The following is a 14,990-nucleotide window of genomic DNA, read 5'->3' on the forward strand; positions in this document are numbered from 1 at the left end:
TTCTAATAATGTGGTCTCTCTCTTGGCACCCCCCACCCACTCCTGAATTTAAGCTGGTCATTGCACATCAGTTTTTCTTTTCTCTTCCCTTTTAGCTTGCTGAAGAATGTGTATTTTTATTCTTTTAACATTGTTTATTTTTAACACACCTCCATCATTTAGCCATCTAAACTTGCATTTTAGAACGTTGTCTTCAGTGGCATTTTTATTTCAGTGGCATCTTTATTTTTAATAACTTCTGCCTTAGACTAGCGTACTTCTAGAGTCTGGTAGTCTGTGTGTCCTGTTTTGTGCCCACGGTATATATTGGTTTCCCTGAACAGTTTCGTGAGAGCAGAGACAAGCCTGTCTTGATCCCCATTGTATCCCTAATAAGCACAGTGTCCACACATAGTCAGCATTCTACCACACTACACAGGGTGGTTATTTTGTTTGCATTTTTTTTTATAATGGTTTTATAATGGTGGTTATATTATTTGCATTTTCAGAGAAAGGCAAAGGGCATTGCTGGCACATCTGAGTAGAAACTGAAAATACTCTGAATTTCTTTATATTGTGGATTCTGGGACTTTGAAAGAACTTCAAAATTCCCTAAATAAATATTTTTAAAGGCTAAAACTTCAGAGATTTTTTTCCCCCCAGGGGTACTCAAGTTAAAGAAAACATACATATTTTTGTCCCCATTTCTCTCTAATTTTTCTCTTTTCTATCCACCTGTGACAAAAAATCCCCCTGTGCCCTTTCTCCTCTGCTGCTGGCCATCACATGGGTTCTCAGATAAGAGGTTTCCCCTAGGAAATTATCAGAAGTATTCCATTCTCTTGACAGTGATTTAAAGCATCAAAGCATCCCTTCCAGGTAGACCTTCCCACTCTCCTTTCTAAGCTGATGCACTCTACATAGGTTTCAACTCTTGGAGTCTCCATTCTCACTAGTGTACCTTACTTCCACCTCCAAGCTTAAACTGATTTCTCTTTCCCTGGGTCGTTGGTCAAATAATGTTTAAGTCCCAGGTTTATGATACTTCTTTTTAACTTGACTCCCGAGATTGTTGTTGTAGCTACCTATCTTGGCTAGTAAAGAAGAAAGCAGATTTTTTGGTCCCTGTTTTGGGAGATTGTGTTCTCCTTTCCTGTCTCCCCACATTAACAGAGTTGAATTATCAAAGCAAATTTGTGAAAATCATAGCTCTTATCCAGGAACAAACTGGCTGGTTCAAAGGATGAGGCATGAAGATGTCATGCCTTCATGATGCAAAGATGAGGCATGAAGCATCGTTGTCCTGGAGGAGCCAGAACCCATTAGATGGAACACCCGTCTGCACCGGGGCATGTTTGGCTTTGAAATGACTAATGAGTTATTAAACGATATACTTTAAAATAATCTCACAAGAGATGTTTTTTAACATCTTTTAGATTCCATAATTACACAGCTTAAACATCTACTTCCATTCTCCATTCAACCATACCTGTAGATCCATAAATTTTAGGCTTATTTGACCAACCTATTTAGACAGACCAGCTGTATCTTACCAAAGTCATCTGCAGCTAGGGCCTCTGGTTTCGCTAATAAATACCATTAACATATTTATAAGAGAGATGGTCTAGGTCGTTCATTCCTCTCGGGCATTCTTACAGTTGGACTCATGGTGCAGTGTTGAAAATTGCCTGTGGGGCACCCTGTATACAAATTGGGCTTTATCACTAGAATTTATTTTTTAGAAGGTGCTGGGGAAAAGGAAACTCTTGGAATGGCTGTACTTCCATGTATAATTGCATATACTATCTTATTGTCCCTGGAAAACCTGTGGAGTCTCCAGTCAGGAGGAGTTTTTTAGAATGGCACAGAAAGAAGGCACCTGATGATACAATTAGGTGTTTCATACAGCATCAGCTTGTGCCCCTACTTTAGTTAGCTTTTTGCTAGTTCATTCAGAATCTTATGATTAAAGGGGTATTCATTGTAAATAGTAATAATATAAAAGTCATTCAGAAAAATTACTGTAACATTTTGAATATACTAGGATGAAACCAAGAAGTCAGTTACAGAATCTCTTGGATAAAGAGTAGTAAGAACTTAGCAATGGTGAAACAAGGAAAAATTTTTTGTTTGTTTAAGTGTATATAAAGGTAATTTGCACTTAGCATTCTTTCCACTTAAATTATCACAGTATTTGTGGCATTATGGAGATATGAATAGTAGTTTATCTGGCTTATTTTAGTCATGATGGACTAAAAAAAAAAACTAATATTCTAAATAATCTGTCCAGTTAGAATTTTGGAACAGAATTATATGCAAAGAATTTATAACTTTATGTAAATATCTGTATATAATGATATGAAAAAAATATCCTGGTAAGGGAATAAAGCAACATTATGTATAGTGTAACCTATACATGCTTAAATCCCCGTATACTGCTCTTGACGGTGCTCACAGGGATCGTGAGTAACGTGGCTTTGACTCTTAAACTCACGTGAGAAGAATTTGGTCCTCCAGCAATATGGCAAACTGGGTAAACTGCAGAAACACCCAGCACCAAACCCAGAGGCGCCACATACCACAGCAAACACGCTTGACGTGCATGGTGACCTTACAAGAAGACAAGGCTTCAAACCCAGGGGTGCCACATACCACAGCAAACACGCTTGACGTGCACGGTGATCTTACAAGAAGACAAGGGCAGCATTAAGCCAAAGAGAGAGAGCTGAACCCTAAATGGGTTCGGTGGTTTGTGGGTTTTGCTTCTAAAGTTCAAAGTGAACGTTCCTGATTCATGTCCCAGACTCCGCCTGTCTTGTATGTCAGAATCCTCTGCATTCAGTGACATATAGGGAAAGGAGTTTATATATATATACACACACACATATATATATGTAGGAGATTTTTATGGACCAGGCTTGAAGGTGAAGTACATCACATTCTACTGGCTAGAATGGTTATGATAACCACACCTAATTGCTCAGAAGGCTGAGAAATGTACCTAAAAAGGAAAGGAAATAGGGTCAGTGAACAGCTAAGCAGTCTTGCTACATTAGGCTAACTAAAGACTCATTTCTGTTTACAGTAAGGTTAATAAGAGCAAAGAAGGTTTGGAAACTTCTGGCACCATGATCCATAGTAAGAAGTACTTCACAGTCTGTTGTGTGTGCATTATAATGTGTGTAGACCTGAAACTGAACTTTTCTGAAACAATATTTAGTCTTAGTAGTTGTGATACACTTTGATATTTCCAGTTTTTTTTTTTAATGCTGTCATAATCTTCTGGGTTGTTTTGCAATCTAGGTCCCCAGATATGTGATCTAGAATTGTTATGATTTAGATTTTATGACTAGGTTTCTACTTGCACCTTAAAAAACACTGGGGTAGGCAGGTAAAGTATAGGAGCCAACAGTTTATGAAGGTATTGATATCTAGCCACTCCTATTTCAGAACACCTTAATGTTCACTTACTACATGTTTTTTAAAACCCCATATTTTGGCCCAGAGAGAAGCATAATCAAGAAAAATTATGGAGATAGAGATGGAGACATCAGAATTTGAGTCTAGCAGTCACCCTAAGAACTGGCTTAAAGTCAACTTTTGCCAATATTCCTCTATATTATTAAGCTATTACAGGTGACTGGTTCACATTTTACAGAAGTTGAATGGTGACATTTTGCTTATTAACCTTTTCTATTTCCTCAAATATCTCTTTTATTGTAGAATCAGATACTGGTCTTATAACCTTTAATTCATTTTTTGGTTTATTTTTTGTCTCGTTTGTTTTTTAAACAGCTTGCTGCTGGTTGCAGGGGGGACAGTTTTAAAAATCTGTGATTTTGGTACAGCCTGTGACATTCAGACTCACATGACCAACAATAAGGGGAGTGCTGCTTGGATGGCACCTGAAGTTTTTGAAGGTAAAATAGCAAAAGCATGATGTGACTGATAATCTGCCTTATTACCCCATGTAAATCCAACGTGTTTATGGCTTTCCCCTATTTACATGATTTTATTTCTACATGGCGTTTACGCAAGATACTTCCTAAAGTCTAAGGAGGTACTGCATAAATACAGCCTTAGATCTTGAATCTCATAGCAGGATTTCGGTTGTCTGTGAAGTTCAGGCATATGTGCAGTTGATCCTCATGCTCAGATTCCATAACAGCAAAATTGCCTACCAAAATTGCCTAAAATCAGTACTCATAATTCTTTTCATAGGTTATTCACAGGTATGCACAGAGCAGGAAAAAATTTTGAGTTGCCCAGCACTCACATTCCCGGCTGAGGTCACACAAGGCACTGCTCTGCCCTCTTGTGTCAGTTCTCACACTGTATCACCTCTGTGATCTATTGAGTGCCTCATTTTTTCCCCTTTTTTGTACTTTGTGTTGATGATTTCACAGTTTAAAATGGCCTCTACGAGTAATATTGAAGTGCTTTCTAGTGTTCCTAAGTGTCAGAAGGCTGTGATGTGTCTTACAGAGAAAATGCGCTTGCTAGCTAATCTGCATTCAGGCATGAGTTACAGTGCTTTTGGCCATGAGTTTAATATTAATGAATCAACGATTTATATTAAAAAAGATGTTTTAAATAGAAACACATAAAACAAGGTTAATATATTGATAAGTTGACAAAAACATTGTGAAGAGGCTCACAGGAACCCAGTCCTGTATTTCCTCCTGGAGGAAATGATTCAGTGTTTACAAATTAACAATTCAGTTCAGTTCAGTCGCTCAGTCGTGTCCAACTCTTTGCGACCCCATGGACAGCAGCACACCAGGCCTTCCTGTCCATTGCCAACTCTTGAAGCTTACTCAGACTCATGTCCATTAAGTTGGTGATGCCATCCAACCATCTCATCCTCTGTCAGCCCCTTCTCCTCCTGCCTTCAATCTTTCCCAGCATCAGGGTCTTTTCAGATGAGTCAGTTCTTCGCATCAGGTGGCCAAAGTATTGGAATTTCAGCTTTAGCATCAGTCCTTCCAATGAATATTCAGGACGGATTTCCTTTAGGATGGACTGGTTGGATCTCCTTGCAGTCCAAGGGACTTTCAAGAGTCTTCTCCATCACCACAGTTCAAAAGCATCAATTCTTCGGCGCTCAGCTTTCTTTATAGTCCAACTCTCACATCCATACATGACCACTGGAAGAACTATAGCCTTGACTAGATGGACCTTTGTTGGCAAAGTAATATCTCTGCTTTTTAATAAGCTGTCTAGGTTGGTCATAACTTTTCTTCCTAGGAGCAAACGTCTTTTAATTTCATGGCTGCAATCACCATCTGCAGTGATTTGGGAGCCCCAAAAAATAGTCTCTCAGTGTTTCCATTGTTTCTCCATCTATTTGCCATGAAGTGATGGGACCAGATGCGATGACCTTAGTTTTCTGAATGTTGAGTTTTAAGCCAACTCTTTCACATTCCTCTTTCACTTTCATCAAGAGGTTCTTTAGTTCTTCTTTGCTTCCTGCCTTAAGGGCAGTGTCATCTGCATATCTGAGCTTTTTGATATTTCTCCCAGCAGTCTTGATTCCAGCTTGTGCTTCATCCAGCCCAGCTTTTCTCATGATGTACTCTGCATATAAGTTAAATAAGTGAGGTGACAGTATTCAGCCTTGACATACTCCTTTCCCTATTTGGAACCAGTGTGTTGTTCCATGTCCAGTGTCCATTTCTAGCTGTTGCTTCCTGACCTGCATACAGATTTCTCAGGAGGTAGGTCAGGTGGTCTGGAATTCCCATCTCTTTAAGAATTTCCAGAGTTTATCGTGGTCCACACAGTCAAAGGTTTGGCATAGTCAATAAAGCAGAAGTAGATGTTTTTCTGGAACTCTCTTACTTTTTTGATGATCCTTTGGATGTTGGCAATTTGATCTCTGGTTCCTCTGCCTTTTCTAAATCCAGCTTGAACATCTGGAAGTTCACGGTTCATGTACTATTGAAGCCTGGCTTGGAGAATTTTGAGCATTACTTTACTAGCGTGTGAGATGAGTACAATTGTGTGGTAGTTTCAGCATTCTTTGGCATTGCCTTTCTTGCTGCTGCTGCTGCTGCTAAGTTGCTTCAGTTGTGTCCGACTCTTAGTGACCCCATGGACTGCAGCCCACCAGACTCCTCCGTCCATGGAATTTTCCAGGCAGTGGGGTGCCATTGCCTTGTCCGTGCCTTTCTTAGGGATTGGAATGAAAACTGACCTTTTCCAGTCCTGTTCACTGCAAACTTTATAAGACAATACAGGGCATAACGAGAACCAAGTGTGCTTTGTGTTGGTTTCCTAGTGATTAAAAATCGGCCCTTCAAAGCTTAAATGAGTGTGCCTTAGAAAGAATGCAAGTAACTGGACAGAAGTGTGATGCTAAGGACAACAAATAAGGGATACCTTATGCTTTCTTTTACATCTGTGTATCTTAACTCAAGTTTTAAAAGAGTGATCCATAAATTGCATATGAGGTTTCTGTATAAAAACATCAATTGTCTTTTAAACAATTGAGAAAATTTGAACTGAAGACATGTGATTCATACATTAGAAGGTATGAAAGCCCATGAAACTCAGAAACATTCAATAATCGAATTCTGATTTTGACTTTTATTTTTGATGAATTTAAAGTTTTTTGTTCTTTGTTTTTAGCCACCAAGAGAAAGAAATTTGCTCTATAGCTGGTCCCTTGAGTGGAGCTATTTTGCCACAAAGTTCAGTTAAAAAGTTTGTGAACAAGCCAGCGTTAAATTATATAAGGTTAAATAATGCCACTTGTTTTAAGTTCGTGTGTAGAATACACATAATTGGCATTGTTTTGAAATTATTTATTTAATGTGACTTTCTTTGAGTTAAAATAGCACAGTTATTACTGTAGTGTGGAGAGCAGAAAGATTTGTTTTTACAGAAGAACCCAGAAATAAAAGTTACTCTTAATTGTTTAGAGAAACAAAACTCAGACTATTAGGCTATGCAGATTTCTTCATTTCTGAAAGATGTCAGCACCTGTGGTTCAGATCAGATTGTAATGTCATTGTCTGGTTTATAGTGCCCAGTGCCTGCAAAGTACATCCGTAGCTACTGTTGTAATAACTGATCATTCTTACAGTGGGTTGTTCATGGGTTTTAGGGTTTTGTTTGTTTGTTTATCAGCTGATTGACCAACCAACTTATAATTATGTGCATTTTGCTGCATAAATCAACTACTGTAAATTTGGTATTTGTAGTTTTCCTGCTTACAACTTACTTTTAAGTTTGCAAGTTAATAATTTATCTCACCAGATATTTTGGAAAAAAAGAATCTTCACACTAGATTAGAAATTTCTTCTGCTTTGATAGTGTTTTCCATCAAGAGAATGGGAGAAGAAAATTTTAAGGTTAAGAAATTCCAGAAAGGAGTAAGAAATTACATAAAGGAATGTACAAGTTGTTTTAATTCTCTGCCCCAGAGAAAATATGTTTAAATAAAAGATAAGGTCGACATTTCTTGACAAGAAGGTAGAAAATAACTAACTTTCTAAAGTGGGGTTTGTTTGTTTGTTTTTCTCTTTACTGGATGATAATTGCTTTACAGTGTGGTGGTCTCTGCTGTACATCAATGCAAATCAGTCATAACTATACATATATATGTGTGTGTGTGTGTGTATTCCCCCTTCCTTCTGAGCCTCCCTCCCCGACCCCCGACTCCAAGTCCAGGTCATCACAGAGTGCCATGCTGGGATCCCTGTGTTACATGGCAGCTTCCTGCTAGTTACCTATTTTATACATGATAGAGTAAGTTTTTGAGTACAATTTTAATACTTAACTCCTTTTAAAAATATATTTATTGCAAAGACTTGAGGTCTTCAGAAAGTTTCTCAGCCCTACCTGTGGCATTCTCTTGTTTTTGTACGTGATGCTTATTCTTAAAATTTATGAAAGCCATTACTTCTGTAAGTCATGTGGGGAAAAGTCTTGAAATTTTACTACCTTTTTTTTCTAGGTAGCAATTACAGTGAAAAATGTGATGTCTTCAGCTGGGGTATTATCCTTTGGGAAGTGATAACACGTCGGAAACCCTTTGATGAAATTGGTGGCCCGGCTTTCCGTATCATGTGGGCTGTTCATAACGGTTTGTGAAGTTTTTCGTCAGTATATTTTGTATATTTCTTATTTGGAAATTGTTTCTCCCCCAAAGAAGACCATTTATACCCAGTATTAAAGTATACGATTTCTTGTAACCAGTCTCAAGCCCTACCTGCCCTGACACCAAGATCGAGCAGAGCTGGGGCAGTCCTGGCTCTGGACAAAGCTGAGGTCTGCTGGCTGTGCCCGTGCGGAAGAGGCCATCAGTAGACAGCCAGAGCCAGCTGCCTCGTTGCCTCTCTCCAGCAGACAGGGACGCGCTGGACTGGACGCTGTGGGGAAAAAAAATTTCTCACATGGTTAAGATAATTAGGGAGCTATTGCTTTTTTCTCTTGAAGAAGCAGTGTCTCACTGAGGAGAGAAAGCAAAGCATATTCAGTAAGAGTTGTTACTTAAGCTATTCATAAAGGCAAAATACGAAGTGCATCACATAGTCTTGCTTTTTAGCTTCTCATTCATCTTTATGACGTGAGTGCTGTTATGTCCCATTTTACAGCTTTCCTTATTCGGAAGCTGAGACCTAGAGAAGCTAAGTAATTTGCCTAGGGTCACAGGTTTAGTGGAGAAGGCAATGGTAACCCACTCCAGTACTATTGCCTGGAAAATCCCATGGACAAAGGAGCCTGGTAGGCTGCAGTCCATGGGGTTGCTAAGAGTCGGGGCATGACTGAGCGACTTCACTTTCACTTTTCACTTTCATGCATTGGAGAAGGAAATGGCAACCCACTCCAGTATTCTTGCCTGGAGAATCCCAGGGATGGGGGAGCCTAGTGGGCTGCCGTGTACGGGGTCGTACAGAGTCGGACACGACTGAAGCGACTTAGCAGCAGCAGCAGCACAGGGTTAGTAAGTGGTGTTGCTGAGATTAGATCTGATGTTTCTGACTCAAATGTCCATATTTTTAAGTTATATTCATTTATGGACACAATGTCCTTGCATCCCTCCTAATCCCTTTATACCTCTAATTACAATGTTTCTAACCACTCATGATACTAGAATACATCTCCTTCATTAATCAATTTACTTTGCAGTTCCTTTGGGAAAATATACTTCTTGAAAGGAAATTGCTGAATCTTTTAACTTTTGCTGTCCTTCTCTGTTGTTTAATTTCTATCTCTTGATTATAATTACTCTGATTAATGGCATTTTTGACACACTATTCCACATGTGATAGAACAAATATCTGCCCCACTGTTTTGGTCATTCATCGACATGTCAAGGAGTCATTGGAGTAATCGTGTGTGTTTGCCAATTTCCGGTTCATTGTGCTACCTTTTCTGTGGTTATGGAGAATGCTAGAGCATTGACCAGGATGGTGTTTTCTTTTTCTGTCATGTGTCAGTAAAATTGAATGTCAGTGAAGTAAGAAATAAAAGAACTAACTTATTAATTGGTAAATTTACAAAGATTTCATTATAATCTAGCCCTTCTTTTAAGTTAGGGATCTTGCTAGTGATATTAGTCTTATTAAATTACACAAAAGTTGGCAGTTTTCAGCTTGTGAAATGACTGACTCACAGCTACTGTAAGGCCTGCCTCCCACAAAAGAACCGTTTAGAAGTCAGTGAGTGTAATACTATGTAATATATCAACTATGGTTGATGACTTTTGATATATGGAAGATGATTTTTCAAACAGATTTGAAATTTTTATGATAAATCTGAAAATACAGGTCAGATATGATTACCTTGAGTTACCATTCACACATTAAGCTGTTAACTATTTGTTAAAAGAGTGTTTATAGTAAATGAACTATTATTAACTCTCAGTCATAATGCATGTGAAAATTTTAATTTGGTTTCTCAAAAGGTGTAGATTCCCCTTTATGAAAATGCAATGTTTACCTAAAGGACAAAATAAATGTACTTTTATTCCTCCTAAAAAAATCTTGATTTAGAAAATAAATACCATGTTAGAAACTTATACTATTCTTTGAGTAAATACATTCTTTTCTCCCCTCCTGTAATTTTTAATTGCAGGTACTCGACCACCACTGATCAAAAATTTACCTAAGCCCATTGAGAGCCTGATGACTCGTTGTTGGTCTAAAGATCCTTCTCAGCGCCCTTCAATGGAGGAAATTGTGAAAATAATGACTCACTTGATGCGGGTATAATCCTTCTTTTGAGGGGCTTTGGGATTAAGGGACTTTTATATATACTGAGTTTTAATGAGATTTTAAAGTAAAGGGATATCATTATTTTTTTTTTGTTTTATACTTTTTTGTATTTTCCACTTTAGAATGGGTATCATTACTCACATAATCAGAGGAGAAAACATTTTGGGAAAAAAAATCTAGTTCTTTATAATGGAAAGATGGCTAGACTAGGTCTCTGAACATGCTTTTTTCCTTCTGCTTAACTTGGTAGATTTATTTGTTACTCGGCCTGTTGCCTTATCTGTAATGTGAGAGAAGTTGAATTAGATGATCTCTAAAGCCTTTACATGGCTTGGGTATTTTATGACTCTAATTGTTGCTGAGTTATAAATTTTCTTGAGTACAAATCTTTATCAAGCAGTCATTTATGTAGCACACTAGAGAGGCTACATTCCCAGACACTTTTATTTAAGTGATTTTTACCTTTTGGTTTTCATTGTATATTTTCAGCTTTCCACTTGCCATTAAAAAGTTAAACTTTTTTCTAGGATCTGTAGAATTTTAGAATTTAGAAGAATCATTTTAAATAATTATTAGAATTTCCCAGTCTATAAATCAAACACTTTTGTTAGAATTATTTAAATCAATCTAGGCCTCTGGTTTTTTATGCACTAACAAATCTATCAAGTAGTACCTTGACTTGGAAATGTGAAAAGTGCCTGAATTTCAGAAAATTTGCTAAGCAGAAGAATCTTTCAGTCTCTTTGAATATAGATTAAGTGATTTCCTAAATGGCCACATAATTAATTTGTTCATTCTATTGAAAATAAGTTAGGCACAGCAGCTTAAACTCATCTTATTAAAGCTTAATTTCATATTGGAGAATAGCTGTATGTAGAATCCTGGGACCTAAAGATACACTCATAAGAAAACAACTCAGTAAAAATTAAAAAGTAGAGAAAACAGCTTGGTCTCCATAATCAAATACCTTAAAACTTTGGATTATATAAATTATTCAGATTTTGATTGTGCCTATCTGTGCTTTGTCTAATTTGAGAAGAAAACATTTCTCTTTTTTCTCCCTAAATTCTAATTTTTATCCAGCAGATATATCCAGTATTTTACCTCTGGTTCATAGAGTGACATTCATAATCTATCCTTGATATTTAAAATGTCTAACAAATTATTCCATGGCATACCATCTCTGTTGTCAGACTAGGTCATTTCAACACTTTAGAGATTTGCATCACTGCTATGAGAACATGAGTAATGTCTCATGTAATTATGAGGAATGATACTACTGTATTTCATATGTTCCTCTAGAGGAATATTGGCTGTTTTCTTCAAGATTATCTAGGCTCTGTGTAGGTAGATACATGGCATTGATAACAGTTGAAATTCAGAAGAGTTAGCACATCTTTGTATCTACAAATTTCCATATATGCCTTAGTGAAAATAAAGCAGCGTTTTTGCTGCATTCAGATCTCAGCAAGGAAGTAATTCAAACATACTCTTTAATTTTCACATGATTTGATTTGTATTAAAGAAATTTTAAATTGTTATTTACTTTTTTATATATAGTACTTTCCAGGAGCAGATGAGCCGTTACAATATCCTTGTCAGTATTCAGATGAAGGACAGAGCAACTCTGCTACCAGTACAGGTAAATGGATAGATTGGAACGTAATAAGCTAAATGTTTGTGTCTCTCTTCCTGTGAAGTGATAATCAAGAAGCAATGACTGATGTCCCTTTTTGCATTTTAATTTATTCCTTTAATATGATTGCAATTTGAATTTTCAGGTGCATCATTCTTCATGCAGGTACCCAGGGTTAGTTAATTGAAAACCCACTTCCAAGTTTTGAAATTCTTACACAGTTGTGTCTAAAAAGACTGGATATTATATTTCTGTGGATGCCATTCTTGAAAAATAATTCTTACACAGATACAGCTAGATCAAATAGTATCAAAATTATTATAAATATATATATAAAACAGTATAGTTCCTGTATCATGAGCACCCTACTTCTTGATCTTTGTAGAAGAATTCATAGAGACATTCATTTAAGAATCTGTGTTTTAGTTCAGAGTTCCTCAGTTCCATAGTTTGTGGTCATCAAAAAAAATAGTAGAAGTAATACTCAGAAAAATTTTACTTCTCAAAATATATGGTATTATGAACATTTATTAGTTTGATTAAAACTAAAAGGCATAGGTGTGTATGTACACATATACTTAATGCATTCTTAAAATTTTATTTTTACTGGTCTATTTCCCCTGCCTCCAAAAAAATTATATTTAAACTGGTTCCAATTTTACTGAAAGTCTTTCTGAGATGCTCTGAATTCTAAAGTGAATTTCTCTAAAAACATTTGCTTGCCACTCCTTACTCTCAGCTGACCTTCTTTACCGTTTCTCTGTGATCAAAAGACAGCTGCCACAAACTCCCCCTCTCCATGCGCCCACCTGCCTGAGTCTGCCCCTCTGCTCTGCACGCTCTTCTGTTCCCATGCTGAACTGTCCATGCTCATAGCCAGAGGCAAGCCTGTCCCCTTGTGCATCAGATCCCATCTGCTCTCCAGCAATTCTTCCTGTCTCTTGCATCACCAGTTTTAGCCTTTGTGCTGGGATCATTCCCTGAGTATATATACAGTAGTCCCCCCTTGTCCACAGTTTTACTTTCTGCAGTTTCAGTTACCCGTGGTCAACTGTGATCCAGAAATACTAAATGAAAAATTCCAGAATGAAATAATTCATAGGTTTTAGATTGCAGCCATCTTGAGCAGCACGATGAAATCGCGCTCCATCCTATGGACGTCCTTTTATTCAGTGTATCCTATCCATTTGTCACTTAGCAGCCCTGTTGGTTGTCACGTCACGTGTCAAGGTATCACAGTGCTTGTGTTCATGGGACCCTAATTTTATTTAGTAATGGCCCCAAAGCACACAAGTAGTGATGCTGGCAATTCTGATATGCCAAAGAGAAGCTGGAAAGTGCTCCCTCTAACTGAAAAGGTGAAAATTCTCAACTTTAATTAGGGAAAAAAAAATCCTATGCTGGATGAGATTGCTAAGATCTGCATTAAGAACTTCTATCCATGAAATCATGAAGGAAAAAGAAATCTGTGCCTGTTTTGCTGTCATGCTTCAAACTGCAAAAGTTAACAGCCGTAGTGCAGGATAAGTGCTTAGTTAGAGAAAGGTATTAAATTTGTACAGTAAGATATGTTGAGAGAGAGAGACATCATTCATGTAACTTTTATTACAGTATATTGTTAGTTCTGTTTTATTTTTAGTTACTCTTGTTAATCTCTTACTGTGCCTAATTTATAAATTAAAGTTTATCGTAGGAATATATGTATAAGAAGAAACACAGTATGCAAGGGCTGAGTCCTGCCTGAGGTTGCAGGCATCCACTGGAGCTCTTAGAATGCATCCCCTGTGGATAAGGCGGGGACTGTTAAAGTCTGTATTTGCATTTCTCTGGCTTCTCTCTTGCCATTCTCTCTTGTGCTCACTCCATTCAAGCTTTTATTGTACCACTACTCTAGAATTGCTCTTGTCAAGGTCACCAGTTATCTTCACATTACTAAATCTAAATGAAGGATTTTCAGTTCTCATCTTTTTTGATTCTCAGTAGCCTTTGACACAGTTTGTTACTGTCTACTGTTTTCAGCACTTTGAGTTGGTCTCCAGGATACCATACTAGCCTGGGCTTCATCTTACATTTCTGGTCACTTGTTTTCATGGTTTCCTGTGCTGGTTATTCTTCATCTTCCCAACCTATAAATGTCAGAGTGCCCAGGGCTTAGTCATTTGACCTCTTTGTTGGTCTAAACTCATTTCCTTAGTAATCTCATCCAGTATACATGTATACGCCAATATTTTTGCTCCATCCCAAATTCAAACTCCATACTCACATATCCAGCTACTTGACTGACACCTGCTATGAGCTCAAAATTACCATTTTCCTAACTGAGCTCCCTTCCGACTCAGTCCTTCCACAGTCTTTTCCATCTTGATTAATAGCCATTTCTTTCTCTCAAGCTAAGAATCGTAGTCATTCTTGATTCTAAATCAAGTTGATTTATAATATACTTCTTAAGCTTCTAGCAGGAAGCATCTCAAATTCCAGATAAACCAAGCATGATTTGTAAAATTATTAGCATTATAAAGTTTAATTGGACTTTGACTATTAGAAAACTGTTTAGGCACTTTGATTCCCTTTTGTGCTATCCTGAAATATCATTTAAAATGGGTTTGTTTGGGTATCTTCATTAGCTTGAAAAGTCTTATTTCTATTTATATCTTGCTAGTTTAGAAAAGAATTTAAGTTACATTTTATTGAATGAAGCATTTGTATTATTCCTAGCCTATTGTCATAAATATTTTTGCTTTCCTAGGCTCCTTCATGGACATCGCTTCTACAAACACCAGTAATAAAAGTGACACTAACATGGAACAAGTTCCTGCCACAAATGATACAATTAAACGCTTAGAATCAAAATTGTTGAAAAACCAGGCAAAACAACAGGTTTGTTTTGTTATTAAAAGTAAAATCTTTTGGTAACCTTACCAGTAGTCATGAAGTCCTAAACATTATACTAACAAGTATTGTTTGCCTTCTTCCACTATACAAGTTCTGAATCTTGTTCCTGAAGCAGACAGACAGGCTTAAGAGTAGAGATGTGTAATGAGATTCTCCTGAAATTCTTTATAATTAATTGTTCTCCCATCTGATGATTGCTGCCTTTGACATTTGTGCATATCTTCCTTACGATGATACCTAACTTGAACAGTTGATGGTTA

The 14,990-nt window shown here is 37.2% G+C and overlaps 1 protein-coding gene across 2 annotated transcripts in view; it reads left to right on the forward strand.

The window, feature by feature from the left end:
• The window catches only part of MAP3K7 (mitogen-activated protein kinase kinase kinase 7), a 66,213-nt gene that overhangs the window by 20,131 nt on the left and 31,092 nt on the right, over positions 1-14,990 (forward strand). For both annotated transcript variants that reach the window (XM_027551384.1, XM_027551385.1), the window contains exons 6-10: positions 3,775-3,899; positions 7,940-8,068; positions 10,063-10,193; positions 11,763-11,844; positions 14,585-14,715. In XM_027551384.1, coding sequence (XP_027407185.1) covers positions 3,775-3,899; positions 7,940-8,068; positions 10,063-10,193; positions 11,763-11,844; positions 14,585-14,715 — 598 coding nt within the window. The remainder of the gene's footprint in view (positions 1-3,774; positions 3,900-7,939; positions 8,069-10,062; positions 10,194-11,762; positions 11,845-14,584; positions 14,716-14,990) is intronic.

This window comes from Bos indicus x Bos taurus, chromosome 9 (genome assembly GCF_003369695.1).
Source record: "Bos indicus x Bos taurus breed Angus x Brahman F1 hybrid chromosome 9, Bos_hybrid_MaternalHap_v2.0, whole genome shotgun sequence".
Classification (NCBI taxonomy): Eukaryota; Metazoa; Chordata; class Mammalia; order Artiodactyla; family Bovidae; genus Bos; species Bos indicus x Bos taurus.